Genomic DNA, 27137 nt, shown 5'->3' on the forward strand with positions numbered 1-27137 from the left:
AGTCTGAAGAAGGGTTTCGGCCCGAAACGTCGCCTATTTCCTTCGCTCCATAGATGCTGCTGCACCCGCTGAGTTTCCCCAGCAATTTTGTGTACCTTCGATATTCCAGCATCTGCAGTTCCCTTTTGAACAGATAGATAGATGGGCGGGTTGGGTTTGCGCTGTGCAGTGTTCGGCGCGCAGGTTCCCGCCTCTCAGCGACGTAATGACTCGGCTGATTTGGGGCCGATCTGACGACTCTTCCGCGTTTACCAAGAAGTGAGGCCGGGTCTAGCACCAGGTGAGCACCGGCCTCTGCCCCTCAGGCCGCCAGGGTCCGGACCCAGGTGAACTGTGGCCTCCGCCGCATGGGTCGTCTGGGAACCCCGGCCTGAAGACTGCGGGTGGCATCGATTTTCTGGCCTTGGGTCCGGAACCCGATCGTGGGACGAGTAGCGAGCGTAGTCGGGATTCCTGCTCCTGGGGTAGACACAAAGTGCTGGAGTAACTCAGCGGGACAGGCAGCATCTCTGGAGAAAGCGGAGGGGTAACGTTTCGGGTCGGGACCCTTCTTCAAACTGAAAGGGGGCAGGAGGGGGGATGTGGAAAGAGGTGAGAAATCCGGACCAATCTTTGATCAGGACAGGGTTGTGCGACGGTAGGGCCATTGTTGGCCGGGGAAGCTGTGATCTCAAGAGGGAGCGAACTGTGGAACTGGTTACACGACTCGGGTGGAGGAAGGGGGCAAGAAGGGAGAAGAGTGTTAGTAGAAGTTACTTACAATTAAAGAATTCAACGTTCATACCGCTGGGTTGTAAGCTACCCAAGCGAAATATGAGGTGCTGTTCCTCCGATATACGTGTGGCCTCACTCTGTCAATGGAAGAGGCCCAGGACAGAAATGTCAGTATGGGGAAGGGAAGTTGAAATGGTTGGCAACTGGGAGATCCCGCAGGGTAAAGAGCATAGCCTGGGTGGGTTGGGGAGAGGGAACAGTCAGGGGACCCATCAGACTGAAGAAGGGTCCCAACCCGAGACGTCCTCTGTCCATTTATCTCCGCTTATGTTGCCTGGCCCGCTGAGTTCATACTTGTTTGTATTTTAGTCAAGGGTGCTCCTCGTTTCAGCTCGGTAATGCCTGGGTGGGTTAGAGAGAGGGAACAGGGCTTCTGTTCCTGGTCCCAGTGATGCTTGGGTTAGGTGATGAATAACCGGGGGAGGGGGGGGGGGGGATTTGGCACGGGAGACAATGATTCATGAGACAATGTGTTTGCAGTGGTGGATTTACTGTCTTCATTGTGGATTTCTCCCATTTAGGTCTTGGATGTGATGGATTCTGCTGATTTTAAGTTGAATATCCTTCTCATTGACATCAGTGCGAACCTGGGCTCTGATGAATTGAAGGCCATGAAGTTCCTTTGCCGAGATTTATTGAGCATCAACCAGCTTGACAAGGCTGATTCTGGGCTTGGTCTCTTCCATGTGCTGCAGGAGCAGGGCTTCCTCGATGTGTCTGACTATTTCATTGTTGCTGAGCTGCTGTACTGTATCAAACAGTTCAGGCTCTTGAATAGGATGAAATATAACAAACAACAGGTTTGCAACGAGTTGAAGAATCTGGGAAAGGCCAGGGTTACATCATACAGGTGAGCAAAGGCTTGTGCAATGTGGCAACACACAGAACCTCACCATCACTTCCTTCTGTTTACCTTGGGCAAGCAAACATTAGCAGATACTGGGGCTGTGGAGGTCTCATTCTTAGCTATGTCTCAGCAGAGTTGCCAGTTGTAAACCAACTGGTAATTGCCTTGCGAACATTTATTGGTTCAGAATGTAAAGGGCTTTGTGTCAAATCTTACACATGTGGGAAGCAAGCTGGAACTGGGGAAATGAATTATTGCTTCTGACTTTTCCTGTAAAAGTCCAACAAACTAATTGATAGGACGGTTTGAAGGGAGCTTTGATATTTATCCAGCCACTGCTGTTGCTGTCGGGTACGCTTCATGTAGCAACAAAGAGGAAACTCTATGTTGCATTTAATCTTGTTTGTTAACTATCCCACAAGCATTTGCTTGGGCATTTTGAATGCTATAAAAAGCTTTAATTTATAAACTGTTTTTTGAATTTCTTCAGTACAATAGTGCTGAACTAAGGACTGGGGAGAATTTTGCTTCACCAGTCCTGATTTCTTTCTATTTTGACAAATCTTTCATAATGTAAACTTACTTCTAATTGCAGACAGCTTTTGTTTGAGGTGTCAGAGGATATTACTATGAAGGATTTGGAGATTGTAAAACATTTTTTGCATCGACACTTTTCTAAATCCAAGCTGGAAAATATCAAGGTGCGTACAATGGATGTGCCTTATCTGGTGTCCAACACATTGACCTAAGATTTCTTGTCTCTAATGTTATATTTTATGGCACAGAAAGAGCACTTTTAGCCTGCTGTTCTAATGCCCACTCTCAAAGTAATTTCCTATATCTTGTTCCCTCGCCCTTTCATCAAGTCTAGTTTTACTTTCAGAAGACTTGTAAATCCCCTATGCTCACAAGCTTCTAGAAATAACAATGTTCCCCTGACGTTCCCTTTTTGCTCAAATTAAGGCTGTCTTAGTATTGCTTCTAACAAACAGAAAATTTGATTCTTGCTTGTTTTATATGATCCCAGGAATTTTCACCTGCTCCTCATCTCTCCTCATAACGCAAAGCTTCTCATCTCTGGGATCAGTTTGGTGCATCTTTCTAAAGCGGTGCTGTTTTGGAGTAAGGGGGAGCATGACAAAAGGGACAGATTGCACCTTAACAGGTGGGGGACCGGCATTCTGGCAGGCAGGTTTGCCACTGCGACACAGATGGTTTTAAACTAAATAGGGGGGGGTCAAATGGGATAGTTAAGGACGGAGTTAAACGGAAAGGGAGTAAAGGGATAGTTAATGACCCCAGAATTAATGGGAAAGAAAGCTCACAAAGGGATAGGCGAGTATGGCCAAGTGTAGTAGGGATCGATGTGAATGGTGAGATGCGTAAGGAATTAAAAGTACTGTATTTGAATGCGCGAAGTATAAGAAGTAAAGTAGATGAGCTTGAGGCTCAGATAGAGGTTGGTAGATATGACATTGTGGGGATTACCGCGACGTGGCTGCAGGAGGGTCGGGTCTGGAAACTTAATATTCAGGGTTATACATCCTATAGAAAGGACAGGCAGGTGGGCAGAGGAGGGAGGAGGGGGGGGGGGGGGTAGCTCTTGTGAGGAATGGAATTCAGTCCCTTGCAGGAAGACATAGGGACTGATGAGGTAGAGTCACTGTGGATTGAGTTGAGGAATTGCAAAGGCAAGAAGACAGTAATTGGTGTTATCTACAGACCCCCAAATAGTAGCCCAGATGTAGGGTGTAAGTTGCAGCAGGAGTTAAAACTGGCATGTAACAAAGGTAATGCCACTGTGGTGATGGGGGATTTCAATATGCAGGTAGACTGGGAAAATCAGGTTGGTTCGGGACCCCAAGAAAGAGAGTTTGTAGAGTGCCTCCAAGATGGATTCTTAGAGCAGCTTGTATTGGAGCCGACCAGAGAAAAGGCAATTCTGGATTTAGTGTTGTCTAATGAACCAAATTTTATAAGAGAACTCGAGGTAAAGGAACCGCTTGGAGGTAGTGATCATAATATGATTAGTTTTAATCTGCAATTTGAGAAGGAGAAGGATAAATCGGAAATGGCAGTGATGCAGCTGAACAAAGGGGATTATGAAGGCATGAGAGAGGAGCTGGTCAAGGTAGATTGGAAAGGGATCCTAGCAGGAATGATGGTTGAACAGCAATGGCAGGAATTTCATGGCATAATCCGGAAGACACAGGATAATTTCATTCCAAAAAGGAAGAAAGATTCTAAGGGGAGTAGGGGGCAACCGAGGCTGACAAGAGAAGTTAGGGATAGAATAAAACTAAAAGAAAAGATGTATAACACAGCAAAGAGTAGCCAGAAGCCAGAGGATTGGGGAACTTTCATAGGACAACAGAAGGAAACAAAACGGGCAATAGGGGGTGAAAAGATGAAGTACGAAGGGAAGCTGGCCAGGAATATAAAGAAGGACAATAAAAGCGTCTTTAGATATGTTAAGGGAAAAAGAGTTAAGGGAATGGCCTCCTCCTGCACCTATTTTCTATGTTTCTAATTCTATGAAAGTCAGAGCAGAAACACAAATCACAATAGTGATGCACAATTACAATTTTTAATAGAGTAGATCAAAGTACCTGAATTATCTCGAGATACTGAACATGTTTATCTATGCTTCTGAGAAGGAATGAGAGTTGCATATGTTATGATACTAGAAATTATTTTATTGCTATATAAATCGGGATGCAATAAAATTCCTAGTTCATATGTAGTTCAAATTGTAAACGGTATACATACAATAATGATAAACACAACATTAAATACAGTGACTTTAGACAAAATGCTGGAGTAAATCAGTGGGACGAGCAGCATCTCTGGAGAGAAGGAATGGGTGACGTTTTGGGTTGAGACCCTTGTTGACGAGTGCAAGACAGCAGAACAATGTGAGATTGCTGTGCAAAAATATTGAAATACTATAATGGAATAACTGAATGAGGTAAGGTTAAGAGTAAGAACATGTGACATCAACAGGAATGGGCTGTGAAAGAAATGATTGCTTCAGGAGTCGGATAGCAATGGGAAATAAACTAGATGCCTGCTTTCAAGCTCCTACATCTTCTCCACAATATCCTTCACAATACTTCCAGCCTTCCTGATGTACTGCATCTTGAAGATGGATTGGATAGACAAAACTGATGAGCCTAATTGACTGCTGTGTTCACCACTTTCTGCAGATTCAGATGATCAAGTTGCCATACCTGGCCGAGGTATATCATGTCAGCATACATTCAGTAGTGCATTTGTAGAATTTGGGGAGAATCCTCATGGACTCTTCTCAGATGCCTAAAAAAGCAAATATGCTGATGTGCTTTCTTTGTCACTGCATCAATGTGAAGGGGCCAGGTTCGGTTGTTGGCGAAATGGATGACTCCGATCGTGAAGGTGTTGACCATCTCTACAGCAGATCTGTTAATGTGGACAGTGTTATTTCATTCCCTTGCATTCTAGGGTCAACAACCAATTCTTGTCTTGCTGACGATAAGAGCTATGTTGGTGCCCGGACATTCTGCCACAAGGTTCTCGGTCTCTTTCCTGTACTCATCATTGTGGATCTGCTGACAATAGTGGTATAATTGGTAAACTTAAAGACTGGGTTGACATTGTACTTGGCCGTAGGGTCAAGGGTGTACAGGGAGTAGACTCGGGGACTGATCTCTTCAATCTTTAGACTCAGAGCTGCTGTAGATTTGGAAGTAACAGCAGGAGAAGCTAAGCAAGAGATAAGACTGATTGGCTCTAGCCCAAGTGGGAGGAGAGAAGTGAGTCAGTGCAGGGAAAACAGTTGAAAACTGAGGAATTTGGTTTGTAAATTGGTAAATTAGGCAATTTATCAGTCAATATAAGCAAGACTGCTCTTGGGGAGCAGCAGTAGTGAGGAGCGGCCTTGTGAGGGAAGTGCGAGTCTTTGGGAGGAGACTACGCAATACGCTGGAGAGGCAGAGACGAAAGAAGGAGATGTCAGGCAAGCTGATTCAGTGTGATGCTTGCAGTATGTGGGAGGTCAAGGACACCGCTGGTGCCTCTGGCTGCTACAAATGCGAGAAGTGCATCCAGGTAGAGCTCCTGAAGGACCGTGTTGGGGAACTGGAGAAGCAAGTGGATGACCTCAGGTTCGTCCGAGAAACGGAGTCGTTCCTCGACAAGTCCTACAGTAAGATTGTTACACCTAAGGTACTGGAAGAGAGAAGGTGGGAGACAGTGAGAAAGGGAGGGAAGCATGGAATGCCAACGTCCCTGGGTGTTGGGTGTTGTACCTCTTGTGAACAGGTTCACCCACTTAGAAGCTGTCGGGACAGAAGACGTTTTTACACTGAGCGGCGGACTGGCTTGCGATGCGAATAGGGCTGTTGAGCCAAAACCAAAAAGGCCTAAGTCAGGCAATGCCATTGTAGTGGGAGACTCCATTGTGAGAGGTACGGACAGCGGTTTCTGTGGCAACAGACGGGATTCGAGGAAGGTGTGCTGCCTTCCTGGTGCCAGGATCCAGGATGTCATGGACAGAGTGCAGAAAATCCTCAAGGGCGAAGGTGAACAACCGGAAGTGGTAGTGCATGTCGGCACAAACGATGTCGGAAAGAAAGGGATGAATATTCTGCAGCGTGACTTTAGAGAGCTCGGAAAAATGCTGAAAAGCAGGACCTCCAGGGTTGTTATCTCCGGTTTGCTTCCAGTTCCTCGTGCTGGCGAGAGCAGGAACAGGGAGATACGGGACCTGAACGTGTGGCTGAGGAACTGGTGCACAGGGCAGGGATTTAGATTCTTAGATCACTGGGATCTGTTTTGGGGTAAGGGGGAACTGTACAAAAGGGACGGATTGCATCTTAACAGGTGGGGGACCAGCATTCTGGCAGGCAGGTTTGCCACTGCTACACGGTTGGTTTTAAACTGAATAAGGGGGGGGTGGGGTGTCGAATGGGATAGTTGAGGATGGAGTTAAAGGGAAAGGGTTTCTTAAATGTGTGAGCGTAGAGACAGAGGGGTGTAAAATGAGGGTAGAAGCAATAGGTAGCAAGGTGAAATGTGGCAGGCAGACAAATCCAGGGCAAAAATAAAAAAGGGCCACTTTTAAACATAATAGTATAAGGGGTAAGAGTGTTGTAAAAACAAGCCTGAAGGCTTTGTGTCTCAATGCAAGGAGCATCGTAATAAGGTGGATGAGTTGAATGTGCAGATAGCTATTAATGACTATGATATAGTTGGGATCACGGAGACATGGCTCCAGGGTGACCAAGGCTGGGAGCTGAACATCCAGGGATATTCAATATTCAGGAGGGATAGACAGAAAGGGAAAGGAGGTGGGGTAGCGTTGCTGGTTAGAGAGCAGATTAATGCAATAGAAAGGAAGGACATTAGCTTGGAGGATGTGGAATCGATATGGGTAGAGCTGCGAAACACTAAGGGGCAGAAAACTCTAGTGGGAGTTATGTACAGGCCACCTAACAGTAGTAATGGAGTTGGGGATGGCATCAAACAGGAAATTAGAAATGCGTGCAACAAAGGTAAAACAGTTATAATGGGTGACTTCAATCTACATATAGATTGGGTGAATCAAATTGGCAAGGGTGCTGAAGAAGAGGATTTCTTGGAATGTATGCGGAATAGGTTTCTAAACCAACATGTAGAGGAACCAACGAGAGAGCAGGCTATTCTAGATTGGGTATTGAGTAATGAGGAAGGGTTAGTTAGCAGTCTTGTTGTGCGTGGCCCCTTGGGCAAGAGTGACCATAATATGGTTGAGTTCTCCATTAGGATGGAGAGTGACATTGTTAAGTCAGAAACAAGGGTCCTGAACTTAAAGAAAGGTAACTTTGAGGGTATGAGACGTGAATTGGCCAAGATAGACTGGCAATTGATTCTTAAAGGGTTGACGGTGGATATTCAATGGAAGGCATTTAACGACTGCATGGATGAACTACAACAATTGTTCATCCCAGTTTGGCAAAAAATAAATCAGTGAAGGTAGTGCATCCGTGGATAACAAGGGAAATCAGGGATAGTATCAAAACAAAAGATGAAGCGTACAAATTAGCCAGAAAAAGCAGCCTACCAGAGGTCTGGGAGAAATTCAGTCCAGCAGAGGAGGACAAAGGGCTTAATTAGGAAAGGGAAAATAGATTATGAAAGAAAACTGGCAGGGAACATAAAAACTGACTGCAAAAGCTTTTATAGATATGTGAAGAGAAAAAGATTAGTTAAAACAAATGTAGGTCCCTTGCAGTCAGAAACAGGTGAATTGATCATGGGGAACAAGGACATGGCAGACCAATTGAATAACTACTTTGGTTCTGTCTTCACTAAGGAAGACATAAATAATCTGCCGGAAATAGCAGGGGACCGGGGGTCAAATGAGATGGAGGAACTGAGTGAAATCCAGGTTAGCCGGGAAGTGGTGTTGGGTAAATTGAATGGATTAAAGGCCGATAAATCCCCAGGGCCAGATAGGCTGCATCCCAGAGTACTTAAGGAAGTAGCTCCAGAAATAGTGGATGCATTAGTGATAATTTTTCAAAGCTCTTTAGATTCTGGAGTAGTTCCTGATGATTGGAGGGTAGCTAATGTAACCCCACTTTTTAAAAAGTGAGGGAGAGAGAAAATGGGGAATTACAGACCAGTTAGTCTAACGTCGGTAGTGGGGAAAATGCTAGAGTCAGTTATTAAAGATGGGATAGCAGCACATTTGGAAAGTGGTGAAATCATTGGACAAAGTCAGCATGGATTTATGAAAGGTAAATCATGTCTGACGAATCTTATAGAATTTTTCGAGGATGTAACTAGTAGAGTGGATAAGGGAGAACCAGTGGATGTGTTATATCTGGGCTTTCAGAAGGCTTTCGACAAGGTCCCACATAAGAGATTAGTATACAAACTTAAAGCACACGGTATTGGGGGTTCAGTATTGATGTGGATAGAGAACTGGCTGGCAGACAGGAAGCAAAGAGTAGGAGTAAACGGGTCCTTTTCACAATGGCAGGCAGTGACTAGTGGGGTACCGCAAGGCTCAGTGCTGGGACCCCAGCTATTTACGATATATATCAATGATTTGGACGAGGGAATTGAATGCAACATCTCCAAGTTTGCGGATGACACGAAGCTGGGGGGCAGTGTTAGCTGTGAGGAGGATGCTAGGAGGCTGCAAGGTGACTTGGATAGGCTGGGTGAGTGGGCAAATGCATGGCAGATGCAGTATAATGTGGATAAATGTGAGGTTATCCACTTTGGTGGGAAAAACAGGAAAGTAGACTATTTTCTGAATGGTGGCCGATTAGGAAAGGGGGAGATGCAACGAGACCTGGGTGTCATGGTACACCAGTCATTAAAAGTAGGCATGCAGGTGCAGCAGGCAGTGAAGAAAGCGAATGGTATGTTAGCATTCATAGCAAAAGGATTTGAGTATAAGAGCAGGGAGTTGTACAGGGTCTTGGTGAGACCACACCTGGAGTATTGCGTACAGTTTTCGTCTCCTAATCTGAGGAAAGACATTCTTGCCATAGAGGAAGTACAGAGAAGGTTCACCAGACTGATTCCTGGGATGTCAGGACTTTCATATGAAGAAAGACTGGATAGACTCGGTTTGTACCTGCTAGAATTTAGAAGATTGAGGGGGGATCTTATAGAAACTTACAAAATTCTTAAGGGGTTGGACAGGCTAGATGCAGGAAGATTGTTTCCGATGTTGGGGAAGTCCAGAACAAGGGGTCACAGTTTAAGGATAAGGGGGAAATCTTTTAGGACCGAGATGAGGAAAACATTTTTCACACAGAGAGTGGTGAATCTCTGGAATTCTCTGCCACAGAAGGTAGTTGAGGCCAGTTCATTGGCTATATTTAAGAGGGAGTTAGATGTGGCCCATGTGGCAAAAGGGATCAGGGGGTATGGAGATAAGGCAGGTACAGGATACTGAGTTGGATGCAACGTTATTATGAATTGAAAAGCATATGGTAATATATAACACCAATATAAAATCAAGCATCAAACATGAGATGGTACAGAACTTTAAGCTGTTGCTTAAAGTAAATCAGCAGAAAGAGGTTGCCATGAGCATGAACAGATTTAATGTGGAGCCCAGCCAGTTGTAACAGTAGACCACAGTGATGGCAGCTGTGCTCCCTCAACCCATCCCTCAACCAACTCTATCTGCCAAACATCTATCTCTCTCTCTGTCACTCTCTCTATTCATCATTCCCAATCACTGACCACTCCGTTCCTCTAGCCCCTTCTACCCCTTTCTCTGAGCCACTTCCCATGCCTCTTTTCCCACCATTTCTCTCCATCTCTGCCACCTCCACCATTCCCACCACTCCCACCCCTTGCTCTTCTCACCCACTCTCCCAACATTCCTGTGCTTATCCTCTCTATCATGCAAACTAAATGTTGTTGACATGATGTTGACAGCTTGGCCTTCACTACTGAAGTTCCAGATGGTGGTGGCCCGACAAACTAACGATCATGTTGGTATTTGGGTTCCATGCATTCTCGCTCCTAATTCCTTCTTTCTAGATTCCTTTCATCTTCTTGCCAGTTATTCTCCTGCACTTTTTGATTTCATTATTTCTAATATTTATTCCTGATTCTAAACCTGGAATCCCACGAGCGAGTAGCCAATAATCACATAATGATTGGAGAGGGGCTCTGGATCTGGATTGCTGAAGAAGCAGGGTTTCCCTATTCCCTGTGGCCGATTAGGAAAAGGGGAGATGCAATGAGACCTGGGTGTCATGGTACACCAGTCATTAAAAGTAGGCATGCAGGTGCAGCAGGCAGTGAAGAAAGCGAATGGTATGTTAGCATTCATAGCAAAAGGATTTGAGTATAAGAGCAGGGAGTTGTACAGGGTCTTGGTGAGACCACACCTGGAGTATTGCGTACAGTTTTGGTCTCCTATTCTGAGGAAAGACATTCTTGCCATAGAGGGAATGCAGAGAAGGTTCACCAGACTGATTCCTGGGATGGCAGGACTTTCATATGAAGAAAGATTGGATAGACTCGGCTTGTACTCGCTAGAATTTAGAAGATTGAGGGGGGATCTTATAGAAACTTACAAAATTCTTAAGGAGTTGGACAGGCTAGATGCAGGAAGATTATTCCCGATGTTGAGGAAGTCCAGAACAAGGGGTCACAGTTTAAGGATAAGGGGGAAGTCTTTTAGGACCGAGATGAGAAAATCATTTTTTATACAGAGAGTGGTGAATCTGTGGAATTCTCTGCCACAGAAGGTAGTTGAGGCCAGTTCATCGGCCATATTTAAGAGGGAGTTAGATGTGGCCCTTGTGGCTAAAGGGATCAGGGGGTATGGAGAGAAGGCAGGTACAGGATGCTGAGTTGGATGATCAGCCATGATCATATTGAATGGCGGTGCAGGCTCGAAGGGCCGAATGGCCTACTCCTGCACCTATTTTCTATGTTTCTATAACCTTCTTCACTGTGTACGATGCCACCCACTGTCATATCATCAGCAAAATTACTACTCGTACCCTGTACTGTTTCATGCAAATTGTTGAGATAAACCACAAACCGCAAAGGACCCAACACCAATCCCTGAGGCACACTACAAGCCTCCAATCTGAGGTACTCCCGTTTCCTCGCAGATCCCAAAGATGTGTGGATTTGTAGGCTGATTGAACTCTGTAAATTGCCTCTAGTTTGTAGGGAATGGATGAGAAAGTGGGGTAATATAATCTCTAAACTAAACTCCTCAAATTCATTCCAGGCCTCCTGCAATGCTATGGGGGGGGGGGGGAGTCTTTCCTCTCCCTAGTTGTCCATACATCATTGCAACCACCTTTAACTTTATAGACGGACAACCTAATCTTGCCTGTGCTCTAAGAATAGCTTACAATAAATTGCTTCATCTACAATGGCCTGCCATGCCTCTCCGTACAAAGATAATTGCTAGTCATATTTTCCCTAGTATTAAATTACTGAACATGAAGACATTGCACCAAGAGAAGTCAGCAGGATTTTAATCTGATTAACTCTTACTGAAAGTTTGTTGTGTGATGCTGAGGTGTATTTCACAGACCATGCTGGATGCCCTTGTTGAAATGGAGAAGGAAGGATTGCTGGAAAAATGTAACACAAAGCTACTAGAGGACATATGCAAAACACTCGGGGAAGAATTGGTGGCCAAGTTTGAAAGTTACCGAAGAGAAGGTAATGTTCATCCACCACAACCTCATTCCTACTGAGAGAAATGGACAGAATGGTTCTGGGAGGGCCTTGGATAATTGTAATACAAATTACAACACTGATTTACTGCTTTAAAGATAACGTCTTCTTTATTTATATTGAAGAATCAATGATTCCAGAGAACCTACTCACAATTTTGAACTTGGGGAGAGGATTCAGAAATCAGAGGTGCAAAAGGACTTGTGAGTGCTGGTGCAGAATTCCCAAAATGTTCATTTGCAGGTTGAGTTGGTAGTAAGGAAGGCAAATGCAATGTTAGCATTCATTTTGAGAGAACTAGATTGTAAAAGTAGTATTCTCATACTACCCTACTTAAGGAAGTAGCTCCAGAAATAGTGGATGCATTGGTAATAATCTTTCAAAACTCTTTAGATTCTGGAGTAGTTCCTGAGGATTGGCGGGTAGCAAACGTAACCCCACTTTTTAAGAAGGGAGGGAGAGAGAAATCGGGGAATTACAGACCAGTTAGTCTAACATCGGTAGTGGGGAAACTGCTAGAGTCAGTTATTAAAGATGGGATAGCAGCACATTTGGAAAGTGGTGAAATCATTGGACAAAGTCAGCATGGATTTACAAAAGGTAAATTAGCAATGTTACAAAATTTTGAGATTTTAAAAATCAAGTCTGTAATTTATCCCATCAGATAAAGCATAAAAATAAGTTTAATTTGACACCTAATTCACTTTCATATCTCAAGTATTTAAAAAGTTATGGCCATTTTCATACTGGGAAATTAGCATCTTGTTCCCTATTGATTTTCTATGGACATAACAAAAAAGCTGTGATCGTGAACAGTCAAAAGCCCATAACTTTCTTAAAAATTAAGAGAACTGAATGAAATTTTCAGTTATCATAGATTGAAGCATTCTGAAACAAATATAAAATAATCTTACTTGGATGACCTGAAATTAAAGCATATAATTAGTTAGTTACCTAATTGTAGCTAATTTCAGACTTCAATTACTAGATCTAAACATCTATCCATTTCTTAATAAATGATTAATATTTTTAAATAGCCTAAATGTCCAAATAATATTCACAAATAATTCACAATAAAACATGATTTTTAAATCTCATTTACATTAATTTATAGGCCAAATGGAAGGAATTTAGTGTTTAATTGCTGTAAATAAATGCCCATTTAAATCAGCTTTCCAGTGGGTCCCCGTGGAACGCGCTGGTTTAGAACGTTCACATTGCGCTAGATTTGTGCCTCAAATGCCCAGAAAAATACTGCGCGATATAATGGGCCCAAATTGAGCTACTCGCAATATTAAACTTTGTATAAAGGGATCTTTAGAAGCCCTTTTTAATGTAAAAATATACAACCTAACTTCTGCTATTTGCTTTATGAGACCCTGCGGTTGCTGGCGGTCGCGGGTTTAGAGATTGATTTTTAAACTACTATAACTATTATTCAAGGCCTTTAAACCTAATAATAGCTTTTGCGACGGGGTCTTCCAGCGATTTTTCGTTAATAATTAACTAGGCTGAACATTTTCGATTGGAACAGCTTAGAGAAAATCGCGTTTTAAACCCGCCCTCTCTAAACGGCGCCAAAATCGCGCACACCCGCAACGGCAGATTTTCAAGGACGCTTCAGGTAGGCTTTGCAACATACCTAGGTAAATCACGTCTGACGAGTCTTATAGAATTTTTCGAGGATGTAACTAGTAGCGTGGATAGGGGAGAACCAGTGGATGTGGTGTATCTGGACTTCCAGAAGGCTTTCGACAAGGTCCCACATAAGAGATTAGTATACAAACTTAAAGCACACGGCATTGTGGGTTCAGTATTGATGTGGATAGAGAACTGGCTGGCAAACAGGAAGCAAAGAGTAGGAGTAAACGGGTCCTTTTCACAATGGCAGGCAGTGACTAGTGGGGTACCGCAAGGCTCAGTGCTGGGACCTCAGCTATTTACAATATATATTAATGATCTGGATGAGGGAATTGAAGTCAATATCTCCAAGTTTGCGGATGACACTAAGCTGGGGGCCAGTGTTAGCTGTGAGGAGGATGCTAGGAGACTGCAAGGTGACTTGGATAGGCTGGGTGAGTGGGCAAATGTTTGGCAGATGCAGTATAATGTGGATAAATGTGAGGTTATCCATTTTGGTGGCAAAAACAGGAAAGCAGACTATTATCTAAATGGTGGCTGACTAGGAAAAGGGGAGATGCAGCGAGACCTGGGTGTCATGGTACACCAGTGATTGAAAGTAGGCATGCAGGTGCAGCAGGCAGTGAAGAAAGCAAATGGTATGTTAGCTTTCATAGCAAAAGGATTTGAGTATAGGAGCAGGGAGGTTCTACTGCAGTTGTACAGGGTCTTGGTGAGACCACACCTGGAATATTGCGTAGTTTTGGTCTCCAAATCTGAGGAAGGACATTATTGCCATAGAGGGAGTGCAGAGAAGGTTCACCAGACTGATTCCTGGGATGTCAGGACTGTCTTATGAAGAAAGACTGGATAGACTTGGTTTATACTCTCTAGAATTTAGGAGATTGAGAGGGGATCTTATAGAAACTTATAAAATTCTTAAGGGGTTGGACAGGCTAGATGCAGGAAGATTGCTCCCGATGTTGGGGAAGTCCAGGACAAGGGGTCACAGCTTAAGGATAAGGGGGAAATCCTTTAAAACCGAGATGAGAAGAACTTTTTTCACACAGAGAGTGGTGAATCTATGGAATTCTCTGCCACAGAAGGTAGTTGAGGCCAGTTCATTGGCTATATTTAAGAGGCAGTTAGATGTGGCCCTTGTGGCTAAGGGGATCAGAGGGTATGGAGAGAAGGCAGGTACGGGATACTGAGTTGGATGATCAGCCATGATCATATTGAATGGCGGTGCAGGCTCGAAGGGCCGAATGGCCTACTCCTGCACCTAATTTCTATGTTTCTATGTAATGCTAAAGCTTTGTAGGGCACTGAGCAGACTGCATTTGGAGTATTGTGAACAGTTTTGGGCCCACATATCTGAGGATGGATGTGCTGGATTTAGAGAGGGTCCATGTGAGGTTTACCACAATGACCCCAGGGATGGTTGGGTTAACATATGATTAGTGTTTGATGGCTCTGGCCCTGTACTCGCTGGAGTTTAAAAGTATGAGGGGCAACCTTATTGAAACCTAGCGAATAATGAAAGGCCTGGATGGAGTGGTTGTGGCGAGGATGTTTCAGCTAGTGGGGGAGTCTTATCTCAGAATAAAAGGACCTTTAGAAAGGATATGAGGAGGAATTTCTTTAGCCTGAGAGTGGTGAATCTGTGGCAATAATTGCCACAGACGGACGGCTGAGGAGTCTAAATAAGTGGGTATTTTTAATGCAGACATTGATAGGTTCTTGATCAGTAATGGCATCAAAGGTTACGGGAAGAAGGCAGAAGAATGAGGTTGAGGGAAAAATAGATCTGCCATGATTGAACTTGATGAGCCGAATTGCATAATTTTGCTCCTATTAACTTATGAACTCTCCCTGCCCAGAGTTGCAAATCATCAGGGACTTCTGCTGATCTCCATTTCCAATGTGGCAGAGGGTCCCAAGGAAATGAATGCTGAGCAGTGGGTTGTTTAGGAAGCAGGACATTGGACAGCAGATTGTAGGGCCTAGGGGAAGTTCTGTGTGTTCATCAGGGCCGTGCGCTGGAGATGTTTCCCCTGTGTTTACACGGATTCAACTTTCAAAATTAGTGGCTGCTGACCTCTACGACTACACCCTCCCTGAATCCAGCCGGGCTGTTTATACAGAAATGCAGACACTTTACAATTTTATTCTTTGTTTCCACCTGTGTTCATTTAGAAAGGAGGCTGGACAGGATATCTGTTCCCTTGTTGACTCCAACTCCTGAGACTAGTTCTCCAGGGAACTCCGATGTGCATTTCAACACCGTCTCTTTGCCACCGTCTCTGTCCCCTGTGAGTACATCAATAGTTATGTGTCCTTGAATACATTCTCATGCCTTTTGCAGATTGCTGCAGTAGCACTAAGTGCCATATTAAATCATTCATTACCCATTTTTCACTACATAACGTGTTAATGCCATTTGTTGACAAAAATATACCAGTCTTGGATGAATAACAAAGATAGGACCAAATGTGCATAAAAGTGCTTCCTAACTTTCCACCTGAAGTCTTGCCTTTAAATTTTATACTCCAACCCTGGATTCCCCAATTGGCAGACCCGGGTAGTGTCATACAGCAAGAAAGCAAGCCCTTTGGCCCAAAGTGTCCATGCAGACCAAGATGCCTCATCTAAGCTAGTCCCATTTGCCTGCATTTGGCCTTTATCCGTCTGGACCTATAAAGTGTAAGAAGGAACTGCAGATGCTGCGTTAAACCAAAAATGGACTCAAAATGCTGGAGTAAATCAGCAGGACAGGCAGCATCATTTGAGAGAAGGAATGGGTGACGTTTTGAGTCTGAAGTAGAATCTAGGCCCGAAACATCACCCATTCCTTCTCTCCAGAGATGCTGTCTGGCCCGCTGAGTTACTCCAGCATTTTGTGTTTATCAAGGAACTATAAATGATGTGATCGTACCTGCCTCAATTACCTCCCGTGGCAGTTTGTTCCATATACCCACCACCCTCTGCATGCAAAAGTTGCTTCTCAGGTTCCTGTTATATCTTTCCCCTTAAACCTATGCCCTCTAGTTCGTGATTCCCCCAACCCTTGTGCAATCACCCTATCTGTTCACTGAACGAAAGAAAACTTATTTTCCATTGCATCTGTAAAAACAATGCTTGTACCATCGCTTCACTTTCCAACTTTTGTGAATAAAAACTTGGTTTCTGTAATCTGGCTGTTTATCAGCCTTGTAAATCTATATTGTATTCATCCAAAACTAATGTATCCGTTCTCAGATGTAGTGTGGTGTCCAGAATTGCTGAAAGTACTCTAGTTGTGATTTTGGTGTATTTCTGTATCTCTCCGTGCCGTTTTAATAACTTTGTCCCTTTGGTTCACTATTGTGCTAACTTTTTAATATTTAGAAAACATTGCATTCCATCATTTTAAGTTCAAATTGGATGATATGATATATGCTATGATTTTATTGATTTAGTGCTTCCACCGACTCAGTTCATGGGCCCACCAATCTTTGTGATTAAGAGAAACTTGGAGAATAGTCTCCCATCTCCTTAAATTGTTTCATACATATGATGGCGTGCAACACATTCTCGAGAATTCATCACCTCGTGTCAATATGAGAACCTGCCCACTTTCCCCTCTATTAATCTGTCTCCTACCATTCAACGTTTCCTAATGTAATTAATTTGCCTTCAAATCTGTGCATTTCAACTTTAACTAACAATATCTTCTGAATGCTTTCTAAAGGTATTTGAGCAGGGAGAACTGAAAACTGGGCACCTGAGACGGTACCCTAAACCGTTCCCTTTGCACTTCTCCTGCTGACTATTCATCTCGTGGTTTTGAGTTGCATTTTAGATTTAACACAATTTCTTGCATTAATATCAATGCATTTTCCTCTTCAATGCAGGAACTGAGAAGATCTCCCAGTCCAAGGTCACTACAGAATTCAATTTCACAACTTTCTGGTGCGTAAAATTAAATTGCCGGGATTCATTCAGTAGTTTGGAAGCTTTTGTTTATTTTCCAACTGCATCAAATGCCTGGGGTGTGCAGTAGCAAGTTTTGTTCGATTTGACAAAGTAATTCCCTTAAAAACTCTAATTTACTTTCTCCTGCGAACGGCACTGTACTCCCACTTGCCGGCCCCGCCAGCCGTGCCTGTGCAGTTGGGGGAGAGTTGCCGTGCCTGGTATCCACGCGTGTGCAGTTGAGGGAGGGTTGCTCGGCCGGCCACCATTTTCATATTGACTGGTGTCACAATGGGGACCCGTCAGCCACGTCTGCGCAGTTGGGGAGGGTTGCCGGACTCGCTATCTGCACGTGCGCAGTTGGGGGAGGGTAGCCCGTATCCGAACGTCCACGGGTCGTCACAATGGGGACTCCGCGCATGTGCAATTGGGGGAGGGTTGCCGGGCCTGCTGCCATTTTCAGACCGCCATTTTGACTAGCGTTACAACTATAGACCCTACGGGTCCATGGGTCGTCTAGTGTTATACAATGACAAACCTCTACCCAGGCAACAGCTTTATAGTGACACCAATGTCATGTACCAATATTAATTTGCAACAGGTCAGCATCCAGTAATGCATTTGATTCTCAACGATCCCAACAATTTGGACCTTTGTTATACAGTGAGAGTCAAACACCATTAAATTTCCACAGCTAATTTGACTCCACCTCCCATTGTTTCCATTCCATTCCATTCTGCTGGTTTCTTTGTCTCCTTCATATCAGCTTGGATGATGAGATTTTCCACACCGTGTCTTTAAGATCTTTTTCCTTAATTATTGCTTCCCTTAATCATGGTTGACAGGCTCTAGACTTGTTTCCTCTATTTCCTCTAGTTCCACAACAAACGAGGTTCCCTTTGGCCTTTACTCCCACCGCACCAGCCAACACATTCGATAAATAACTGCTGGATCCAAATGGACCTTTCTTTCTGCATTCACTATTTAGCCATATACTGCATTCAGCACACTCTACGTGGTCGCTACACTGGAGAAACCAAAGACAGATGGATGACTGTTTTACAGGACACCTCCACAAGGTGATCCTGAGCTTCTAGTCACCGTAATTATATTTCCTGCACCCACTCCCTCCTCTCTAGGTTCAACCTCCTACATTGCTCCAATGAGCAATTGGAGATTTTCTCAAGAGCAGCATCTCATATTCAAACAGCATCCAATCATTGATATTCCCTTTGTTCTCGCCATCCTCCTGACAATTTAAAATGCACATCTTTACATGAGCGTTTGACGGCATGGGCCTGTACTCACTGGAATTTAGAAGGATGAGGGGGTACCTCATTGAAACTTACCGAATAATTAAAGGTTTGGATAGAGTGGATGTGGAGAGGATGTTTCCAATAGTGGGAGAATCTAGGACCAGAGGTCGTAGCTTCAGAATTAAAGGACATTCCTTTGGGAAAGAGATGAGGAATTTCTTTAGTCAGAGGGTGGTGAATCTGTGGAATGTTTGCCACAGAAGGCTGTGGAGGACATCAATTGATATTTTTAAGGCAAAGATAGATATATTCTTGATTAGTATGGGTGTCAAGGGTTATGGGGAGAAGGCTGTTTGGAGGGAGAGATACATCAGCCATGATTGAATGGCAGATGGACTTGATGGGCCAAATGGCTTAATTCTGCCCATATCACTTATGACCATAATACCAGGATACAATACTGGTAGGTCCAAGTCAGTTTTATAGTAAGGGGACAGTACTACAAGAATAGGACAATTGCCGCAAAATCCTGATTTCCCATTTGAAGATCAAAAACTAAACGCTCTAAAACTGAACCACTAACTGATTTTCTTTACAAAGATGCCACACAACTTGCCAATTGTAGCATTTTCATTCTGTTATGCAAGTGAGCAAACGGGAGTCGGCGTGTGCATTTATGTCGGTGAATATGTACAGTATTTTGTCCCTTGCACATACAGGAAACTGGAAATCAATGGGACAAGTTGCCACGTAGCTGACCACAGCAGTATGAGTTTGCCCCTCCTCATCTTTGCTTTTTTCTGTTCTTATTTCAGTCTCTCAAGATAATCAAACACTTGGACAGGGCGTGTGTATCACCTCCATGATGATTAATGAGGGACAAGGTAACCACAACTGGAAATTAAAAGAGAGTGACTGAAGAGGAAAGAAGAAAGAGTGTAGAGTCAGAGAGACGGTCAGAGTAAGGGGAGAAAGATTACATAGATGGTGAGAGTGAGTTTGCCAGAAAGTGATGGTGAGTGAAGATAGGGAGAAGCAAGATCGGTAGTGAGCAGGAAATGTATTGCAGCACAATAACTGAGTTTTGTTTCAATATTTTTAAATAAAAGAGACGCACCATTAAATTACAAGCAGGCATCATCTTGGCCAAGGAAACAGTTTCAGAATGCGAGAGGAATCAATGAGGAGATATCTGGAAGGGCAACTTCTGAATGGTGAAAGCCCATCTGGGTTTGGGAAGATCAGTCCTGCTCAATGATTTTCTGGGGAGGAGCTTGCCGACCTGATGACTGAGAGCAAGGACTGGTATGGACGAGGTTAAGAAGTAGCACCAAACTGGAATCTATTAAAAAAGTTCTTGGGTAGAGGCAGCAACATTTGTGCAGGACAAAATCATCAAGGCATTGCCTGAGACTTAGTGGTGAAATTATTGGCAGAAATTACATGAACTAGGAATTGTTTAAGGTTGTCAGTGTTTTGAAAGTACATTGAAACTTTTTCATTGCACGAACAAGGGATGCAACTATATAATCCGAGCCCAGAGAGAAGTGAGGAAATGCTTCTTCACACAAAGCTTGGTAGACTTATGGAACCCTCTCCCACAAACGCTGCAGGTGCCAACCTTACACTGTAAAATTTGAGTTAAAAATGTTCAGTAGCCAGGATGGTAGGGCCTTGTGGAGGGTGGGGGGGGGGGGGGGGGGGTTATAGAGCAGAAGGGTCAAGGAGTATAGGTATATACTTCCCTGAAAATGGTGACAGGTTGATAAGGTGGTAAAGAAGGCTTTTGGTACATTGGTCATTTGGAACCAGGGAAGTTCAAGTTGAGTCTAAGGTTAAGGAGAGCAATTAAAGTTCTCAGTGGTAAAGTGGTTTATAATAGATGGATATGAGAAGTTTAGATGATGATAAAAATGTTGTATGGATCAATGCCCAGATCTTTCACCCCCTGTAACACCATATCTATATTGTTGCTGGGGTAGCATTTACTGATGATCTACCCATTTGTGTCTCTGCAGACAAGAGGGAGCAGGATAGCAGTGATTCTCAAGACAAGAGCATCGGGCTTGTTCCTGATCTTCAGGTGCGGACAGGTCACTTACTATTTGCCAGTTCTCTATTCTTGTTAACTATTTCCCGTTTTGTTTCCTCAAATATTTCACTTAGATCTTGGCCTTTATCACAAGTGGATAGGAATTCAAAAGGGTGGGGGTCATTGGGGCAAGGTTTATTGTTAAAAATTAAATTTAAATTATTGCAATGTCACTGCTTCCTGCACTCCAACAGAACGTACATTTCTGTACCTTTGCTGCCATCTATATTCCGTTGTCACTTCCACGTGGTACTTTTCTGTTTTCCTTCTCTTTTCTGTCTTCTCCTATCTACATCTTGGGCAATGAGTTAATGATCCATGTTCATTTCAGTACACTGACTCCCACAGTTACCTGAATAACATCCACTCTGCCTCCGGAAAGGAATCCAGCCCATACTCCCAGTTTCTCCTTCCTTGCATCTACTCTGAACATGAGGCTTTGCACACCTGTGTCCTTCTGATGTTTTCTTTAATTATAGTTCCCATAGTTGACTGGCGTCTGCTCAATGCCGCATCTGCTCTCGCCTCAGCCAGAACAAAGATGGGTTCCTTGACCCCACTGGCCTCCAATTTAAACAGATCATCCTCAAATTCCAGCATCTTCATTGAGATGCCACTGTTAGACAGCTTCTTCCACTCTCCTTTCAGTACTATAAGGAAACCATTCCCTCTCAAAACCCTTGTCCTCTCTTCCATCTCCACTAAGCACTCGCATGTTACATCATTTACCCCATAGTATGCAGGAGACATAACAACTGCCCTTTTATCTGTTCCCATTATTCAGAAACTCAAATGATCCTAAATGTGGCAGCGATTCACTTGCACTTCAATGTTAGTGTCTTGTAGTTGGTGTACACCTGGTACTTTTACATTGTAGAAACCAAGCATAGATTGGTTTTTAAAGGTACATCAGTATACAACGTGACCCTGAGCTTTCACCTTAATTCTCCGGCCCATTCACAATCTGACCTCCATTTCGGTCTTGTGCCTCACTCCAGTTGTCTTGTCTTGCATCTGGGCACGTGGCATCCCACAGTCCACTGCAGTGTTTCACCATTCACATGGAAATGCCTTGTTTTTGTCTCTCCACGGAGGTAGCTTTACCTTTCAATCTTTTGCTTTTTCATTCTCGTCTATCGCAATCAGCTAGTTTTTAGAGTAATTGTTATCTTGACAACTTTAGTCTGCACCTTGTATTTGTATTCCCTCCATTTCCACCAGCGCTCTCACTCACTCACACAATTTATTGCCTGCTTATTTTCTTAGTACTATTCTGATGAGGGTTCTTGATCTGTCTAGATACTGCCAGATCTGCTGAGTGCTTGCTTTTCTTAGAATGAAGATTCTGTTAGTTATGTAGCTCCGATTACTTGTATGAATACTGATCGACAGCCTTCTCAAAAGAACTCTCAGGCATCTCGTTTCCCCTCATCATGTACAATCCCCTCACTCAATTATAGCTGTTGCAGGGTGAACCAAGTCTGGCTTCTCCAGATTTATATTATTTTAAAGGTAGTTAAATTGTACAATCAGTTTGCATAGATAGAGGTATAAAGAAGATTAATATGTATTGAACTGAAATCGTTCGAATAATGAAGGGGGTTGTAGGATTGTTATGGGAGGAGGGGGAGGGGTAGTTTTGTGCTGGGAGAGTAAAAGGGACTAGTAATTAAGTTAATACAAGAAGGAGAAACATCTTCAAGTTAGAATGAGGTAGTTCTGGTTGATGTCAGGGATCTACCTCCTCTTCACGTGTGTGGGAAGTCTCATCATCTTGTTTCTGAAGCAGACTCTGGGCAGCTACAAAATGGAGAGCAACCCAAGAGGCTACTGTGTCATAATCAACAACTGCACCTTTGAAAAGATGCCAGAACGCAGGGGAACGGAGAAAGATGCAGGTAATGACTGGGATCTCTATCATTCTCCAGCCTTTGTAGATCTGCTGGGTGATGGGAGCCAGTCTCCACTGACCTTATCTGTGTCCCCACAGGCCGACTGAGGCAGATTTTCACCTGGCTAGGTTTCAAGGTGGAAATAAAGAATGACCTGCCTGCTGCACATATGCAGAAGACGATGGACGAGTACCGTAGGAAGGATCACCGGCCCTACGACTGTTTCGTCTGCTGCATTCTGACCCATGGTCGGAAGGGGGTCATGTGCGGCACGGATGACAGGGAGGTGGCCATTCGCGAAATCATCTCCTACTTCTCGGCTTCGCGATGCCCTTCCCTCCAGAAGAAGCCCAAGGTCTTCTTCATCCAGGCGTGCCAGGGGTCGGAAAAGCAGGATGGTGTTACAGTGGAGGAAGATGGCTTTATCCACCTGCTGGAGGAGGATGCAGTCAGGGCCACCCGTTTCACCATCCCTGACGAGGCAGATTTCCTGCTGGGAATGGCAACAGTGGAGGGATATGTCTCCTTCCGGCACGTGGTGGAGGGCACCTGGTATATTCAGTCGCTCTGTGACAACCTGGAGGAATACTGCCCCAGGTATTCCACCCTGCTGCAGTGCCAGGCTGAAGGGAGGGGAGGGAGCCACTGGAGTGTGTCAGGAGAATGGGGAGGGGATGAGGAGGAGAGAGCGGAGACGCAGGTAAGCAAAGATAGGCCAAAGGGAGAGCCAACTGAGCAAGGCAGGGGCAAGGCAGAAGAAAAGGAGGCATCAGAGAATGAAGGAACAGCGATTGGGTTAGGTGGGTGATGGCATGGGAGGGCTAGTCATGCAGATTACAATTAAGAATGAGGGGGGGGGAGGGGTCTCTCGCTGTGATGGGATGGCTGACTGCAGGGAGTGGGGGCGATTTGTGGGGAGATGGGGGGGGCCTATCACAGAGGGGAGGTGGGGTCAGTCCACGGGAGGAGGAGCAGACAGTGGGGTGGACGAGGCAAGTAGTGGATGGGACTGGATAGGAGGGGCTCCAGGCCTGAGCTCGCGAATGGTCTTGGTACGATGGGACTGACGGTGTTGGCCAGAGCACCTCCACCTGACTGGACTCTCTCTCTCTCTCTCTCTCTTCCACTCTAGTGAGGACCTCCTGAGCATTCTGACCATCGTCAATAGGGACGTAAGTGAGAAAACGGTCAAGAATTTCAAGACTCAAATGCCACAGCCCAGCTACACCCTCAGGAAGAAACTTTACTTCCCCGTTGCAAAAAGTTTCGCTGATTCCAAAAATTCCTCCTAGTTTATTCTGCACCAACGTCAGGAGCCTCGTGGACTGGTGGTCCCTCAGCTTCCGGAGGCACTAAAGGATCTGGGGTGTCAGGATGTTTGGAGTCTGTGGGTTCCAGCTGTGATGAGAGCTGGGGAGATGCACAGAAAGATCCATATGAGCCTCTGCTAGATGGGTCCTATTGAATGTGAATGCTGCTCTTCAGGCTGGGTCCTGTTTTTACACAGATTATTTTATGATTCTACTAGGCAATATTTTCTAGCTATTATATATTTTGTAAGACATTAAAAAAAAATTGAGATTACGGTTTTGTGAGCAGTGTTTCCTTTATTTACTCTGTTATCTCTCGCTGTCACAGTCTTGGTCATTGCTGCCATTCCCTATCACCACCCTGGTCTCCAGTGCTGACTGCCCCATTGTATCTTTCTCGCCTGTCAGCACAGCTGAACGTGGATCAGTTATTTGACCAAGTTGGAACCAGGCCCAAAATGTCGACCATCCCTTCCACTTCACACATGGCTGTTTTTTCTTCAGATTCCAGCTTCTGCAGTTGTGTTGCCATTGCCACAATTCTCAGTCATTGTCTTGAAGATTTATTTCTTTAATTTCTCCCAATAGAACAAGGGCTAAAATACTACCTCCTTTCAAGTATTGCAACTGTTCACCGCTTCAGTGACCCAGGATTGATCCTGTCCTCTAGTTTGAGGAAGGACATTATTGCTATTGAGGGAGTGCAGCATAGGTTCACCAGGTTAATTCCCAGGATGGCAGGACTGATATGATGAAAGAATGGGTCGACTGGGCTTGTATTCACTGGAATTTAGAAGGAAGAGAGGGGATCTTGTTAAAATGTTCCCGATGTTGGGGGTGTTTAGAACCAGGGGTCACAGTCTAAAAGGGGTAGACGATTTAGGACTGAGATAAGGAAAAACATCTTCACTCACAGAGTTGTGAATCTGGAATTTTCTGCCACAGAAGGAAGTGGAAGCCAATTCACTGGATGTTTTCAAGAGAGAGTTAGATTTAGCTCTTGGGGCTAAAGGAATTAAAGGATATGGGGGGGGTGGGGGAAGCAGGAACGGGGTACTGATTTTAGATGATCAACCATGATCACAGTGAATGGCGGTGCTGGCTCGAAGGGGTGAATGACGTACTCCTGCACCTATTTTTCTATGTTTACATACTGTGACTTGGTCAGTTTCCCCCATTTTATCCCACATCTCAAACACATTCTGGTTATCAGGTTAATTGGGTGGTGGGAGAATCAGGAGAGTGAATGAGAATGGATTACAGAATAGGATATAGGGAACTAAGTGGGATTGTTGGAATCTCTCCGAGAGCCAGCATATTCTGGATGGGCTAAATTTTCTCGGTGGTAAGGCAATACAAGAGATATCTTGGACAGATGCACTTGGTTGCACAATATGTATGGAGGATGTTGAGTGATCCTGAATGGTGAATGTGGAGAGGGTGTTTCCTCTTGTGGGAGCATCCAGAACTATGCATCACAGTTTAAAAATAAAGCATAGGGAATCCAGAATAAGGTGAACATTTTAAAGGGAACCTGAGGGACAACTTCTTCATGCACAAAGGGGGAAGTAAATGGAATGAGCTGCCAATGGAAGTGATAGAGGCAGGTACAATTATACTGTAAAGACATTTCAACAAGTAAATTGACTGGAATGATTTAAAGGGATATGGGCCAAATGCAGTTAAATGGGATTTGCTCAGGTAAGCAACAAGGTTGGCATAGGCAAGTTGGACTAAAAGGTCTGTTTCCGTGCTGCATAATTCTGAGGTCAAAATTTGTTGAGGATTCTGCATTGATTATTTCTAAAGGCAAAACGATGAAAAGTTACCATAACAAGATGGGAATATGGCTAGTTGCAATCAGATTAGCCCCAATCCTATTAACGATAGCACAGACTAGAGGGGACAAGTGACCTGCTCTCTTTCCTTGTTGCAGAAGAGGTTGGTGAGTTTCTTCTGGGGAGACAAGAAGCACTGGGTTTCCACAGCAGTCCTGAGTCTCCCGTTAGAGAGGGGCGGCCAGTCCTTGGTATGCGTGCGTACCCAGGTGGCGGCCCTCCGTCTCGGGACCCTGCGGCAGTACGTGTACGCGGTGCACCTTCCTAGATGGCACGCTCTGGCCATGTGTTATTTCCGCCAGGGCCATTGCCTAGTGGGGGGTTCGCGGCTCCCGGGCATCAGTCTGGTACCGGGCATCAGTCGACCCGCTACACGGGATCTGCCAAGCTTCCACCGTGATGTCTAAAGAGTTAGGAATCTGGTCACCTTCAGCCAACGCGCTGCTCATCAGGGAGAGTGGGATGCTGTAACTGTCAGGGTGGCCCGTCCTTACCCTGTCACGGTGGGTGTTGAGGAGAAGCGTGTGCTCGGAACGATTCCCACCGTGCTTACCCCCGCTCGGAATTGCTCATTTTGGGCCCATGCCCCGGAATCTTTCCCGGAAGCCGGTCCTACACAACATGAGCCACCGTTCCGAGACGCGGAGAGACGTTTATTGTACAGGATACTCCTGCACACTCTACACGTCCTCACCCTCGTCTTGCGTCTGGACATGCCCTGGCAGCCCTTGTTACCACTTGACGGTGGGAGCGGTCCCCAGTGGAGGTCTCTCTACAAGGCACTAACGGCGGTGGTGATGAAGTGCTTTGAGAGGTTGATCATGGAGCAAATCAACTCCTACATCGACAAAAACCTGGACCCACTGCAGTTCGCGTACCGCCACAACAGATCAACGGTGGATGCGATCTCGCTGGCCCTCCACTCCGCACTGGACCACTTGGACAACAAAAACTCATATGTCAGGCTGTTATTCATTGATTACAGCTCGGCATTTAACACAATCATCCCCTCCAAACTGGTTACCAAACTCGCAGAACTGGGTCTCTGCGCATCCCTCTGCAACTGGATCCTCGACTTCCTCGTCCACAGACCACAGTCTGTTCGTATTGGTGGAAATGTGTCAGCCTCAATAACAATCAGCACGGGAGCACCTCAAGGCTGCGTGCTCAGCCCCCTGCTGTACTCACTCTATACCCATGACTGCGTAGCGAACCACAGTGCGAACTCCATCATCAAGTTCGCTGACGACACCACTATTGTGGGGCGTATCACTGATGGGGATGAGTCAGAGTACAGAAGAGAGATCGAGCAACTGTCCATATGGTGCCAGCGCAATAACCTGGCCCTCAACACCAG

At 44.8% G+C, this 27137-nt stretch overlaps 1 protein-coding gene across 3 annotated transcripts; it reads left to right on the forward strand.

The window, feature by feature from the left end:
- Nucleotides 1-24209, forward strand: LOC116975395 (caspase-8-like). Of its 3 annotated transcripts, none has more exons than XM_033024460.1 (11): nt 1-280; nt 1296-1624; nt 2217-2322; nt 11671-11803; nt 15635-15750; nt 17332-17389; nt 19464-19532; nt 20667-20731; nt 22530-22638; nt 22731-23229; nt 23765-24209. In XM_033024460.1, the coding sequence occupies exons 2-11, from the start codon at nt 1308-1310 to the stop codon at nt 23922-23924; spliced, it is 1632 nt and encodes a 543-aa protein (XP_032880351.1). In that variant the 5' UTR covers nt 1-280; nt 1296-1307; the 3' UTR covers nt 23925-24209. The 3 variants fall into 3 exon arrangements, with proteins under 3 accessions (XP_032880351.1, XP_032880352.1, XP_032880353.1); XM_033024461.1 differs by having other exon boundaries at nt 154-258; XM_033024462.1 differs by lacking the exon at nt 1-280 and adding an exon at nt 325-526.
- Nucleotides 24210-27137: the final 2928 nt, after the last annotated feature.

This window comes from Amblyraja radiata, chromosome 7 (genome assembly GCF_010909765.2).
Source record: "Amblyraja radiata isolate CabotCenter1 chromosome 7, sAmbRad1.1.pri, whole genome shotgun sequence".
Lineage (NCBI taxonomy): Eukaryota > Metazoa > Chordata > Chondrichthyes > Rajiformes > Rajidae > Amblyraja > Amblyraja radiata.

Coding starts and splice junctions, on each gene's coding strand:
- LOC116975395 (XM_033024460.1), top strand. CDS start 1,308: ATGGATTCTGCTGATTTTAAGTTGAATATCCTTCTCATTGACATCAGT. Junction 2,323..11,670: donor CCAAGCTGGAAAATATCAAG/GTGCGTACAATG, acceptor TGTATTTCACAG/ACCATGCTGGATGCCCTTGT. Junction 19,533..20,666: donor GATGATTAATGAGGGACAAG/GTAACCACAACT, acceptor GTGTCTCTGCAG/ACAAGAGGGAGCAGGATAGC.